The 14,381-nt window shown below is 39.2% G+C and overlaps 1 protein-coding gene across 5 annotated transcripts in view; it reads left to right on the top strand.

Annotated features, from left to right (window-relative positions):
- LOC126865184 (TWiK family of potassium channels protein 7-like) overlaps positions 1 to 10,743 on the top strand; it is a 364,862-nt gene extending 354,119 nt beyond the window's left edge. For all 5 annotated transcript variants that reach the window (XM_050617398.1, XM_050617395.1, XM_050617394.1 and 2 more), the window contains 3 exons: positions 8,928 to 9,133; positions 9,331 to 9,616; positions 10,264 to 10,743. In XM_050617398.1, coding sequence (XP_050473355.1) covers positions 8,928 to 9,133; positions 9,331 to 9,616; positions 10,264 to 10,544 — 773 coding nt within the window. In that variant the 3' untranslated portion in view covers positions 10,545 to 10,743. The remainder of the gene's footprint in view (positions 1 to 8,927; positions 9,134 to 9,330; positions 9,617 to 10,263) is intronic.
- The last annotated feature ends 3,638 nt before the right edge of the window (positions 10,744 to 14,381 follow it).

The raw sequence follows: 14,381 nt of genomic DNA, 5'->3' as shown, positions 1-14,381 counted from the left end.
ATGCCCCACACGGGCTATGCCCCACTCGGGCTATGCCCGACACGGGCTATGCCCGACACGGGCTATGCCCGACACGGGCTATGCCCGACACGGGCTATGCCCCACACGGGCTATGCCCCACTCGGGCTGTGCCCCACTCGGGCTGTGCCCCACTCGGGCTGTGCCCGATACGGGCTGTGCCCGATACGGGCTATGCCCCACACGGGCTATGCCCCACACGGGCTATGCCCCACACGGGCTATGCCCCACACGGGCTATGCCCCATTAGGGGCTATGCCCCACTCGGGCTATGCCCCACTCGGGCTGTGCCCGATACGGGCTATGCCCCACTCGGGCTATGCCCCACCCGGGCTATGCCCCACCCGGGCTATGCCCCACCCGGGCTATGCCCCACTCGGGCTGTGCCCCACCCGGGCTATGCCCCACTCGGGTTATGCCCCACTCGGGCTATGCCCGTTCATCTAATACGGGCTATGCCGATCACCTAATACGGGTTGTCCCCGTTCATCTAATACGGGTTGTGCTCGTTTATGTAATACGGGTTATGCCCGTTCACCTATTACGGATTATGCCCGATCATCTAAGACGGGTTATGCTCATAGTTGTAGGTTAAAGGGTTTTTTGAGTTTTGTGTTTTCTGAGATTATCCGAGAAGAGACTACGCCATGGTCGACTAGGAGGGTATAGGTGATGTGGACAAGGATATGAAGCCGATCCTGAGAGAACGGAATTATGAATATTGGAAGACAATGACGGAATCCTGGTTAGTTTTCCTGGGCTGCTGGAAAGCAGTAGAGCCAGGATTTACGGCAGCAGAAAGGTTGAGACCAGAATGCATGAGAATCGACAACAAGGCACGTGCGTACATTTTCCGGCATGTTCGCCCCGAGTATCTCGGGGATATTAGGACCTTGAAAACACCGGGGGAATGCTGGAAAGCACTAGAAGACGTCCATGGGAGATCCTCGTCGATGGACATCGTTTTATACATGCCGGAACTGGGAACTATGGAGAAGACCCCCAGCATGGATATCTCCACATACTGCGGGAGGATCCACGACCTATGCGACAAGTTGTCCAGCGTAAGATTACAACTTGTCCTTTCCTTACAAGTTGTCCAAGAATTTCTAAAAAATTTTAATGGACGCGTTTTTAAGCACACCAAGAATTTTACCGAGATATTCGGTTGTCGGAAAAGTGTCTTTCCTTTACAGACACGTCTTTTACAACGACGCACCTTTTTACAAATATGAAACCTAATCTGTCGAACGTTGTAATCTTTATCTTGATAGAACAAAATGTATCATACGTAATTCGATAAAATAATATAAAACGGGAAGTGTTGTGCATCCATTATTTCCTTATAAAACGAAAGAAATTTTTCGGACGACCTAATAATGTCTGCAAAATATTGCATTCGCTCACTTTTCTCCGACGATCTTATGTAAACCACGATTGTGAAAATTTGTCAGTCCACAAAACTTACCTTACTTTAATCGTTCTAACAGATTTAATAACGCGGTCCACCGATGACCGCCGATGATCGCCGTGACGGTCGACGCGTTAATCGAAATATTCTAGAAATCGTTAGGAAGATAGTGAGCAGAATTAAAAAATTCCTTCGTAGTATAAAAAGCGGGTTGCTTCAGCGCGAAGAGCAATTTTACAAGATACGACCTAATACCGCCGTTACTAGCAAGCCGACAACCGATAGATGGTCAAGAAACTCTCACAGAGAGATACGAGCCGTACATTCTCTCATCCCCTCGCCCTGGTTGGTCGGATCAGGAAATCAATATAAATCACCTGTCCGCAAACAGCTCGACCAAAGTTGGCTCGGAATCGAAGCGCACACATCTTGAATCGCGCAGCAGCGGCTCACAGCTAAATAACATGCTCGCCAGCCGGCTGCTAGACGATACAGCAGCCGCTGTCCCAGATCGTAATATCGCTTTAATTATGTGCGCCGTATTTGCGCCAGGCCGCGTTATTAATTTCGGGTCCTCGCGTAGAGAGACTTAGCGTTACGACCTCGGGGGATACGTCGGGGATCCCGACGAACCTGTACCACGGAATGGCGTCGACAACCGGGACAAGGGGCGATCGGGGACAAGGGATAAACGAAAGGGGGTTGCTAGCTTCTCTCTCAGGATGCTAGTCGGTTGCGCACAACGCGCGATGCGTTCGCCTAACACGGTACACGGCTCATCCTCGAGATGTTATTGCACGACGAAAGAGGCACGTCCTGCTGTATGCAAATTATTTCGAGCGGTAAATTAAACAGCTGAAAACCGGCACGTAAATAAGTCGACTGCGTCAACGAAACTCGTTGGCTCTTTCTTGCGCGCACGCGTTACCTCGCCTCACCTCGCCTCGACCACCAACATAAATCATCGCGTACGAGTGGATTCTGATTGCGAGAAACAGCGCGCTGATATTCCGGATGTATTCTCGGAAATGAGTTTTTCGGCCTGGTATTGTTTCGTCGACGAGCCAGGACCACGGGCTACCATCATCCGGAAGAAAAGCTCCACCATCGATATCAAACGCCAGTTTTATGGTCATTGCAAAGTCGCTCGTTTTCTTCTTCTTCATAGATTATTTACATATTCCAGTGAAGGTATAATTTATTCGTACGTATTCAAGAGATAAAACGAAATGCTCGTGTGAAGTGATTAATAACAGTAAAATGCACTGCGCTTGCTTATTTCTTGAGAAGGTATGGTTGGATTGCTGTATTACGAACAAGTTAAATGGCAAAGATTTGGTCGCTTGTGATCGTCATATCTGCGTGTAACGGAAAATTATTTATAAGGCGGTTTAACGGATTCTTGAAAATGCGATAACGAAACTGAAATTTGTAATTGCCAAGCTCTATAAAATAATTTTGCTATTTAGCAAACTCTTCGGCTGCAAATTTCTTGATTTTCTAATTATAAGCCAGATAAAGAAGTACTTCTTAATGTGATAGGAAGATTGTCGATATTGATACAGTCAGCGGTGAATAAATTGCAAATATATGTACTAGTACTGGTACAATATATAGCAAAATGTATTATTGCCATGTTATTTAAAAAGTAGGTAGCTACGATTTATGATACGATGATAATAATAAGATAGCAAGTGTTATTTCCAGTTAACAATTCCTCGTTAATTTGCTCAGTTTGATAACATTCACCTAATGTTACTACAAATCGATCATAATGCCAGGATCGATTGTTCTGCGGAAGATGCGTTTAATAACAAACTCTTATGTTTCCTCGCACGCAATCTACTTTCCCCACAGACCTATTCAACTCATTTAAACCCTGTAACAGTCCGTGCCGCCTAGAATTAGACTCCATCAATTAAAGCATTATTCTCCATGCGAAACTTTTCCTCCCTAGCGTAATCTCTTCTGCGTAAAACACGAAATGACTGCTATCCATTCTCCGAACGGCATTTCCACTTTCCGCGGTAACACGGTTCCACACATAGCTTCCTCTAATCCTAATTTATTCTCCTTTGCTCCAGTTATGAAACTTGTAAAAAAGAAAAGGGCTGAGTTGGAAGATTTTCTCTTCTAATTGACGCATTAGGTCGCCGCTTTGCTTTGTAGCAATCTTAGCATTCAACTTTTTCTTCCAAGATTATTCTCAATCTCCGTTAACAGCGAAGACTGTTGTTAATTACAATCGCGCATTTGCAATTTTATTTAGAAACCAATTAGAGATGAATTTTTATCAATGTAACAAATGATTGTCTATTCTCTGATATCACATCGTTTTGATTGCGTGTTGCGAAGTCAATAATTATGCTGGGAGATGAAGGTTTCGTTGCACGGAGCATTCCATGAACTATAAAAAAAAGACTATAAAAAAGGCCATAAAAAAACCTGGAAGGGTGAAAATTTGTACAAAGCACGACACCTTTTTGCCAAAGCACGTCGCGTATACAAGTTAAAGACGATACGTCGATAGTATCGTAAGCGAGTAAGCGAGACAAGCGAATTATTATGCTTTCGCTGCTGATCGTACAGACGTAAATTAGTCAGAAGCCTAATCAATGGCGTGTAGCCAACATTTATTATTCCTTACCGATGTAATTTCTGTTCGTTTTCCAGACAGTTTGGTCGGCCATCTCGCGGAAAATGCAGCCGCGGATTGCGGTCATCGTGCAAAATAAATAATCCCCGGAGTCTCTCTTCCGTTTCTCGTTCCGTTCCGCTTCGCGTGCTCCGTGTCTGTTACCTTTTTTATCGTGATACCGTCATCTCGTTACATCGTCCAGGTTTATCCTCCCTCTCTATATTCCACTTTTCCCTTTTATACGTTGCTGGATGTAATATGCTGTCGTTGAAAAGCGACGAATGAAAAGTTGTTTCCTCGTTTGCCGGGATTCTGGCGAGAAAAATACTTTGACAGCTATGGAAGAATAACAGCCTTTCGAAAGTAAAGGAACAATCGTCCATAGACTTGCGTTTCTAACCAGATAAACAGTCGACGTTGTTAGATAGCGAGAATCCCGTGAAGAGAGAATTTCACGCAATCCCACCTATTCACGGATGATACTTTTGAAATAAGAAAAAGAGAGAAACCGACGTTAATTTATTGGCGAACTGAAGGTGGCAATTAATAACACGAGATATTACCCTACGAACTCCAAAGCAAACTACGACGAAGATTAAAGTTTAAAGACCTCGAAGGTACTTTTTTTTACAGGCAATTTATGCTATATTTATTTAGCCGACGATGGCGTTCACTCATGCACCTTATAGCCTGTCTCGTCACCTGGTAATTCAGAGTATTTTTCCCAGTAGCACAAACAGAAGATCTTTACATGACGACGCTGATGCGATTTTAATACGATTTCAGTAGAAATACCGGAGATTCATCGCACGAAGTAAAACGTTTCTGTTATTGTTTCTGTTATTTCGAGGAATAAATATGGTGCAACTTTTCGTAGGACGAAACAATTTGTAGATTAAAATTTTAGTAGTCATTATGAGCAAATAGTAAGAAACTTTTTTATTGAAACTTAAACAAGTAATCGGAAAGCTAGCGTGGTAATACCATATAGACTAGCGTACTAAAACACAGCGTATCGTAATTTCAATGGAGATAAAGATCGATCATATTAATAACGTAATTCGCAATTATAGCGTTAGCGGCCAATTAACCTAATAGATCCTATTACGAGCAATTATGAGAATCCACTCTAAATTCGCTGATGATACACAACCGTAAAATGATAAGTACGAAATCAACTATCCTGTGGAAAGAAACTAAGAAAGACAGAACGAGCAAGAATTTGTGGAAACAATTTTAAAATAAAAATTTCGTTTGTCCATTTATGCGTGACACTTATTTTGCCCTACTTTCGTATTAAGTTATTAAGAGATACACGTTCCAAATGATTAAATCGAACGTATAATAAATACATGTGTGTAACGAAAGCTAAATGCTTCTGCAGCTCTTTTAAAATACATTAATAATATTTTGATTACAGCCGTAAATTAATATGGCATAAATGCTGAAGTATTCACACATGTTAAAACGAGGACACATCTAGCGACTAAATAGCAGCTATTTCACTCGACGTTGCATTTCGAAACGTTCCACTTGAAGTTCAATTAAAACGTTCATGCTCTCTTGAACTCGTGTCGAAACGAAACATTCAGGCAGCCATCATTACTATCGTATCACGATTTACGACGATGCTTTCGAGTTCTTCGAAGGAGTCATTAACGGATGAAAACTTTCGGTTGGCGTAACATTTACGAAAGGTGGCGAAACTTGCAGATCTATTTAGCGCGCATTACAGAGATGCAGCACAACGTCAGGAGCAGTAGTTGTTGCGAACTTTACTTCGCAACATCGTGTCATCCTGTTTTCCACAACGTTTCCGGAGTTTGATTATCGATACGTAGCACGCAACTTGGCGTAAGAACGTTTAATTGATTTCTCATCATACGTTGTTACTGTCGACTAAATATCGTTGATCGTTAATTTGCAAATATGGAATAAAACTTGCGTATTAATTCACAACTCTTGCGTAGCGTCATTTACAGTCTGCACATTGTATTTAAAGATATATCTTGTACACGGATACGCGTTAATTATCTCTCGTTAACAATATAATTTTAACGTTGTTAGTTAAAAAATTATATGACTCGTTCTCCCAATTTATATTTGTCTGTTAATATAAAACTGGCATGACGATAAAAAATCACTTGCTATTTTCATTTGAAAACGCGCGATTCATTTTCGATAATCGAAGATTGAAGCAAAGTTGCTGAAAGTTCGAGAAACTAACACTTTCTCGATAATTACGGCATTTGTACTTAAAACTGAAAGCAAACGTTCGACTTATTGTTAGCTAAGTAGAATGTCTTGAACTTTCTGTGCTTTACGAGATCCTGCAGCATAGTGGCATCCAATCGGAGTATTTTCTTCTAACACCTTCGCATTTATAAAGGATCAAGATGCTTGTCAAAGCTGATTTATTCGATGCACAAGTTTTACACAAAAAAATCTTAAAACTTTGTTTTATTCCCTCTGTTAAAAAGGATCGATAACGATGACACAGATTTATAAGATGCAATGACATTAGATATTAAAAGAATTACTATAAAACCGAAAACTCTTATTGAGTTAGGATACCGTTGCATAAATAAAACGCTTTTCAACAATTTTACTTTTTCAACAATATTATAAAAAATCTATTTATGGTTTATTATCTGAGAAATCTTTGTTACTTCGAAATAGGTGAGAGTCTAACTAATTGTCAGACATAACCAAGTCATCGTAAACAAGTTTCTTGAACTTGGACTTGAATTTAAACGGACCAAACAGCTTATCGAACTTGAACATATTCACGCGAATTTCTCGAGTCCCGCTTCGTATCGTATCAAACAGAAACGAACCTGTCTCATTAACATTTAACTTCTTTTACCATAACCGATCTTAGTATCGTACAACGTGGACTTGGCATTTTATTACCAACTATGTTCATTTATTTGTGTATATCAAATATTCTTAAATTAATTTTAATTTATATATGTATATATATTTATTAGTTCCAATAGGGTGTGATTATTTAAAAAGAAAAGTATTTGTTTGCGATATGCATTTATCTGCTGGCGAATCGATAACTTTCAAAACTTACGCCAAGTTTTTCTACTAACACACTTGCGAAGTCTGTTGCGTGACTTTAATCAGAAAATCTGCATAAATATGCATAGCATCTCATATGTATTCAGCTCGCATTAAGAAAATCGGATATGAATATGCGTCGCTCGACGAACATTAAGTTTCTTCAACACCTCTGATTAACACGCGAACCCTTTCAATCTAACAATAATTACGGCATTAACATACGCGGCAAGGAAGAATAATTAAAGCGTTTCGACGCGTAAAAATAACGTAAAAATTGTATCGGAATTCCCACGACCAACATCGTACGTCGATTCGCATAAAGAAATTTCTCAAGATGCCTAAAATTTCCATTGTCTTCGTACTATTGAACGTCACAGATTGTTTTCAATATCTTTTCCGAACGATCCCACTGCGTTACCGGTTCCCGCACAGACGCAATATCGAATATTTTAATAAAAGATGGCCCTCCTTTTCCTACATTTTCGCGATTTGAATAGCGAGCACGTAACTCGCTCCGCTACTGCAAAGAAACTTCAAAACAGAGAAGAACTGACGATAGAATTCGTCGGCCAGATATAAACTTGGATATTAAACCTTCGCATTGTTTCTTTTTTATTTTTTTAATTCGCGTTCCGATTACTCGAAGATCTCTATTTATACATCACATACAGTAGCTAGTAAAGATATTTATATTAATTAATTAGATCCAAGTACATCAAGTTTCGTACAACTTGTACTTTCGTATTAATACCTTTATATATTAGTACCTCCATATGATTACAAAAATTGAATTTTTATCGCTACGAAAATGAAATTAAAAATACGTCTCGTATATTCCGCACGTTCTTCGTTTTATCTCTAAATATTCTGTGATAATCTGGGATTTTACGTTGGATATCTTGATCGTTCCAAAGTAAATACCTAAATCAACGACAACACTGTGATTAGCCAAACGATAAGTTCCAACGTCCGATCGATATCTCGAATCTAAGAAACATATCCAATATGAACGATGGACAGATTCGTTCCACCAACCGAATGCCCCGAGTCCATACTATTGCCACTAGACCAATAAAACTGGAGCTGACAATCTGGCGTGGTCTCTAACAAATGGTAACAGATAACAGGTACGAAAAGGGTCACACCATCGTGAATGATAAGGCGAAACGACAGTGACGAATAGGCTTTCGCGTAGTTTCGCGAGGTTTCTACGACTACAGTTCCATCGACGATGCACTCGAAGCCGCTATCATGCACGGTCCACAGCAATTCCAATAGGCGATCCATTATCTTAAGCGGCGTCAGCCCGATCGATTCGCGCCTCCGCTTTTTCCAACTTCGTTCCTCACCTATCGGAAAATGTCTAGCCTTTTTCCCTCCGGCTCTTCATTTTCACCGACCACTATATTTTTTTCGACCAGCTTACGAGATATTAACCGACATTCGCTCGCGAATATTTCGCTCTCTATGTAAATTTAAACACCCATTTCGTGACCTCTGTTACCTGATATTACGATTAATTGTCGGTAGAAACGGCTGGCGATATCAAATTATTGAACTTTCATGAGGTTCTATCCTGAAAAGAGCGAGTATCGTTTTTAAGTAGACCAAAGGACGTGAAAATGATGTAACGGTGGATAATTGTATGTTATATGTATCTCTTTTCCTAACCCTTAGATTTCATTCTGTTTGTTATGCTTTCTATATTAATAGAAAGGATTAATCGATTCGATTCTTTCAGATTAAAACGAACGAGGATTTCCATTGAAACGGCTAACGATGTTGTTGCAGGTTGCGGCAGCATAGCTCCAAAATCCACGTGGGGTAAAATCGCGACCACGGGCTACGCTAGTCTGGGTATCCCTTTGACCTTGGTTTACTTATCAAGTGCCGGAGGCCTTTTATCCAGATGCGCCAGAGGTGTTTTCACTCGTGCTCTTTGTTGCTGCCTTTGTTCGAATTGTGGCTATTGTTGCTACGATGAACGAAGAATGGAGGTGAGTGCGTAAATCGTAATCGTTTCTCGAGTCGAATTCTTTTATATCTCGAGGGGAGAAAGGCGAGAAAAGTATCGCGGTAGATTTTCGTAAAGCGATACAGGGTCAACGTTTCACAGAGATATTGCCGAAGTAAATAGAAAAGTGTCTGCCTTTTGTCAATCTTAAAAATTGCTTTGAAATTGGCGTGAATGCAGGAGAAAGAAAGGCGAATGAGAAAGAAACGGCAGCAAGAGGAACTGGCGCAGCAGCAGCAGCAATTGCAGTTGCAGGAACCCTTTTACGTTCGTGCGAACGCGTCAACGTTTACGAGCACAGTGGAAATTAAGACCAGCCCGAAGGACGAAGTGTCGAGTCTTGGCTCTGGTGACAGACCCAACGTTACTATACTCGCACCAATCAGCATTTGTCTGGGTGCAATGCTCTGCTACATTGTGGCAGGAGCTTTTACTCTGCACAAGTTAGACGGCTGGTCCTTTGTGGGTACGTGAAAAAGAGATTTCTCTTAAAAGATTTATGCTTTAACCGCACTTTTAAAGTCCCATCATCTATATGTATACCAGTAATGTATAATTTTATACCAGCAACGTGTAATTTATATGTACATACAGGGTGGTTGGTAACTGGTGGTACGAGCGGAAAGGGGGTGATTCTACGCGAAAAAAGAAGTCGAAAATATAGAATAAAAATTTTTTTTAATTTCTTTTTTTTAATTTTTCCATCGAGACAACGATCTACAGTGAGATGCGTTATAACGTACCGCACGCGTACCGAGCGAAAATTCAAAGTCGATTTTCTCGAAAACAAAGCCTCAAACGAAAAATGTTTATTCTATATTTTCGACTTCTTTTTTCACGTAGAATCACCCCTTTTCCGCTCGTACCACCAGTTACCAACCACCCTGTATAATGAATTACACGGCTACTTTTAATTCGATGAAAAGTTCTTCGTACCGAAAATAATCATCGAAATGAACCAATTTGTTCAGATACGATCGTACATTTAATTGAAAATTATGTTGTAAAAATTGTTCACCTAATTGAATTACATCCTACAAGCGTACGATCTAATATCGATATACGTAGCTCGGTATTATATAACTAAAGTTGGTGTTTCGTGTTTAACTGTAGATGCGAGTTACTTCTGCTTCATGAGCCTGAGCACGATCGGGTTCGGTGATATGGTTCCCGGTTCCTATCCCCGCCAAAGCCTTTACGAGTCGAGGAATGTAACCATTTGGTTCTGTTCTTTCTACATAATGTCTGGAATGGCGCTGACTGCGATGTGCTTCAACATCCTGCACGATGAAATCGTTCACAGGCTTAGCCATCAGTCGGAGAAACAAGAACCAGTGAAAGCCAGCCCGAGTGTGGACGAACTATCGAGCGATCCTCTCACGTTAACCTCGTGACAATTTCCGTCTGGCAACTTGTGCCACAGGAACGGCACCGATGACAACGATATATGTGGAACAGAACCGCCAACCAACTTGTTCACCCATGAGAACGAAATTAATATCCTAAAGGATTCTTTCAATCAGGTAGACGTCACTAGAGACTGCAAGCCAATTTTGAAACTCGAGGATCACGTTCCGCCGATTCCTGGTGTCTACATGTTGCCGAAGGTCGACGAAGAGGTTGAAGAAAACACCGAAATGTAAAACTTTGTCTTCTCGTAGTCAGAAAAGTATGTTGCATAGAAATAACGAAGCAAAGGACGACCTGTTTAGATAGGTTCGTTCTCGAGAACGCTCTCGTGGAACACGACGTTGTTCGAGATTGATAGGTACCCTTAATACATCGTATATATTATAAATAGAGAGGTAATCATTCAATCACAGTGACATAGTGTGCGCTTCGACGATTGACGGGGAAATTGGATGAAACGCTTTCATCGATACGACCGTCGATACCGGTTTCGAGGTTGATTTATTTCGAAAATAGTAACTCGTTATCCTCTATATATTTTTTCTCTTTCTTTTCATAAATTAACGTTTTCGTAACAGGAACTGATGCTTCGCACGTAGGAAGATCCTTTGGTTGAAAAACGTTTCCAGTTATTCGTTCGAAGAAATAGATATATCGTTAGCGATCGATGGACTGTCTTCGCGTAGAGTTGCCGGGATTTAATGTTATTCGGTGCAAACGAATATTTATGCGTACGAAGTACGACATAAATGAGGTGTTTTAAATCTTCGTCGCACACGACAGATGCGGCAATTTCAAAGAAAGTACGCGACGATGTTCGAAAAACGGTTGGAATGTCGTTTCCAATATTAACGAGACGAAAGAGATTCTCAGTTTAAGACAAACGAACGAATTAACGTTATTTTCCTGTGATTTATTTCGCACTTTTTTTCCTCTAGAATAAATACGTATAATACGTGTAATTTCGAACGCTGTCAATTATAAAAATTAGTATTGGATGAAAACCAATGTCGCAAATAAATATGTACTTGCGAGAGAAGTTTAACGAATTAGCAAACTTTCTTTCCGTAAAAATATGTTAAATGTTGAAAAACATTTTACTCGATTCGATAAACAAAGCGAGCGAAATAATGGTAACGTAAATGAGATTGGTCCAATTCGACGAGATATATAATACATATGCTTGTATATATCAAGTTTAATAAGACCAGCAATTACATTATGCGAGTTCTAAGTAAGATATCCTCGGGATATACGAAGTGTTTCCTAAATGTTCTAGGAAATTCCTAAACTTCCTGCAGACGTTCCTACGTTAATTCTGGTTTACTCTTAATGAACATTCATCCCATATTAGTAGAATGTGAAATCCGTGTTTTCGTCTAAACAGCTATCGAATATAAGAATAAACGGAAAAGAGAGGATTATTTTGCAAATACATATATCGAATAATATAAGATTGTACATATACATGCAACACCAACAGATACATACTTGTAAATATATTTTGGTTCTTTGGTCTAATAAGAAAGCAACATGGGATCAGAAATACAGTTTCTCGCGTCTCTTATTCAGCAGTCCTGATAATTTCTATGATTTATTTATGACTTGGAAATGACATTCTAACTTATTATGAGATCGACTTAATATTTCTACACACCTATTTAGATAGAAATTCGTAACAGTTTTTATATTTCTGCATTTAAACGCTCATAAAATAAACACATTCTTGTCCATAATGTAACTGAATGGATTGATGCGTCTAGTCGTGTAGTGCATAATGAAACTTTCATTCATACGTCACTCTTTTATACATGTATTGCACCATCATTGATCAATTATTCATACGCTAACAATTCTTTCATAACGACACTGCCAAAATAAGTAAGTATTACCCAGGAAAATTGATATAAAAATAAGTAAATCGTTATATATATATATACATATATCTGTAAGTATATTTTATGACAAACACATTTTTCTAAAAGAACCGAACAATGTTTCAATGTAAGTTTAACTTTTGTACATATCTATTTTATTGTCGACTTTTACTGGAACTATTCTATATCTTTTAATATTTCGAACGATTATTTATGCGATGATTTTACAAAACCAGGTAATACTTTGAAAGATAAACGCCAATTGTTTTTAATGTACCATCGTGCGGCCATTGACTAGACGCAGAAATCAATCGAACGAAAATCATATTTGAATTCTGTGCTCAAGAACAATAACTAAAATACTGTTGCGATTAGGCACTAATTTTTAAGAGTATCGCATATAAAACTATTCACACTGTTTAATATCGGTATATTCGTGATAGAGTATGAGATTATGGAGTGCGTAATGTATAGCTGTAAATTAGCTGTAAAATATTACTCTCGTCAAGTATCGAGCAGACTTTAAAAAAATATAAAGCACTTACAGGTTGCTCTCTTCTGCGTAAGAAAACAGTTCTTTGTACTGTTGCACGTCATAGTTACGCCACATCAGATAAGCATAATTTACATTTGTTAATTAAACTCGTTTAGTTAATATCAAAAAATGGAAGCTATCGGGATGATCGATCGCTAGAATTGTTTCCAAGATTATGAATTATTCATAACAAATAACTATTCACATATGCATGTGTCGTATGCACGTTCAAGCCTCTGAATCTCGTATGTTTTATTCAGATATTTTATTTAAATATTAAACAAAACACAACATAGCTACGTTATAAAAACTTGTATATAACGAAATACTCTACTCGACGAAAGAACTGAATAATCTGGCCTGCAAAAGATCGAACCGCAACCAAACTAACGCATAGTCTGCTCTGTACCAGCGACGAATGAACCGCGTGCAGTAGCAACCTACACGAGTGTTTTTCTGTTTCTTGTAACATATCATAAGATGTAAGAACGTTAAAAGTTAAAAGTTTTTACGCTGAAAAAAAGAGAGGGGAAACTGGAACGATCGACGAACAATAACGTTGAAACTACGAATTCCGAATCGCACGTTCTGGTTGCGCAACAAATAGACAAGCGAGTTTCGTAACGTTGTCTAATGACAATCGATATTATCTTGAGCAGTTGCCTAGAGTTATCGTTATCACTTTGTTGGTGATTCGATAGAGAATCGTGGACGGTAGCCAAGACAAAGTTTGCTTTGGTGTTTGCACCGGACCATCCAGCCATCGATCCAACCTGGCTGACCGAGCAAACTTCCTCGCACTCGTTCCATTCATTTTGAAGGGCCACACGCGTTTCTCCAAGCTGACGCTTGGACAATTTGTTGCGGCAAACCACTTGTAACTTTTCTTCGATTTGTATGACCTTTGGATATACATATTATTGAACGTACCGATAATTTCATCTAATACTAAATATAATAAAAAAAAAAAGTAGTCCTGCAGAAAGTTAGATGGAATTAAAAATTACATCAACGAGTTCTTTTCCTTTTGTTATATTATAGTAGAATGTTTTGATGGAATAACAATTTCTTGAACGATAAATATTGCCATCGGTGAAATCGTACATAATTACAGTTGGTTTGATAGAGAAGAAATAAAATGCGCGTAATACTCGAAGCGAAAGTTAAGAAGATGTACCAAGGAAGAATTTACAGACCAGTTGTACCCATTCGTAAATTATATAAAATTTGATACCAGAACGTAAGGAAGCACGTTTCACAAAGTATACCACGAACTTTCAGTTCTATGAATCAAAGATTTACATATACAGTTTCATACTTTGTATTAAAATTATACAACAAATATTCCACGAAGATAGCAATTTCATTAAAAAATTCCTTTCTTAAGTTTTATTGCCGTTGTTTCTTTC

Source organism: Bombus huntii, chromosome 4, assembly GCF_024542735.1.
Source record: "Bombus huntii isolate Logan2020A chromosome 4, iyBomHunt1.1, whole genome shotgun sequence".
NCBI lineage: Eukaryota > Metazoa > Arthropoda > Insecta > Hymenoptera > Apidae > Bombus > Bombus huntii.
The sequence above is the reverse complement of the archived record's forward strand: the minus strand, read 5'-3'. Positions and strand labels throughout refer to the sequence as shown.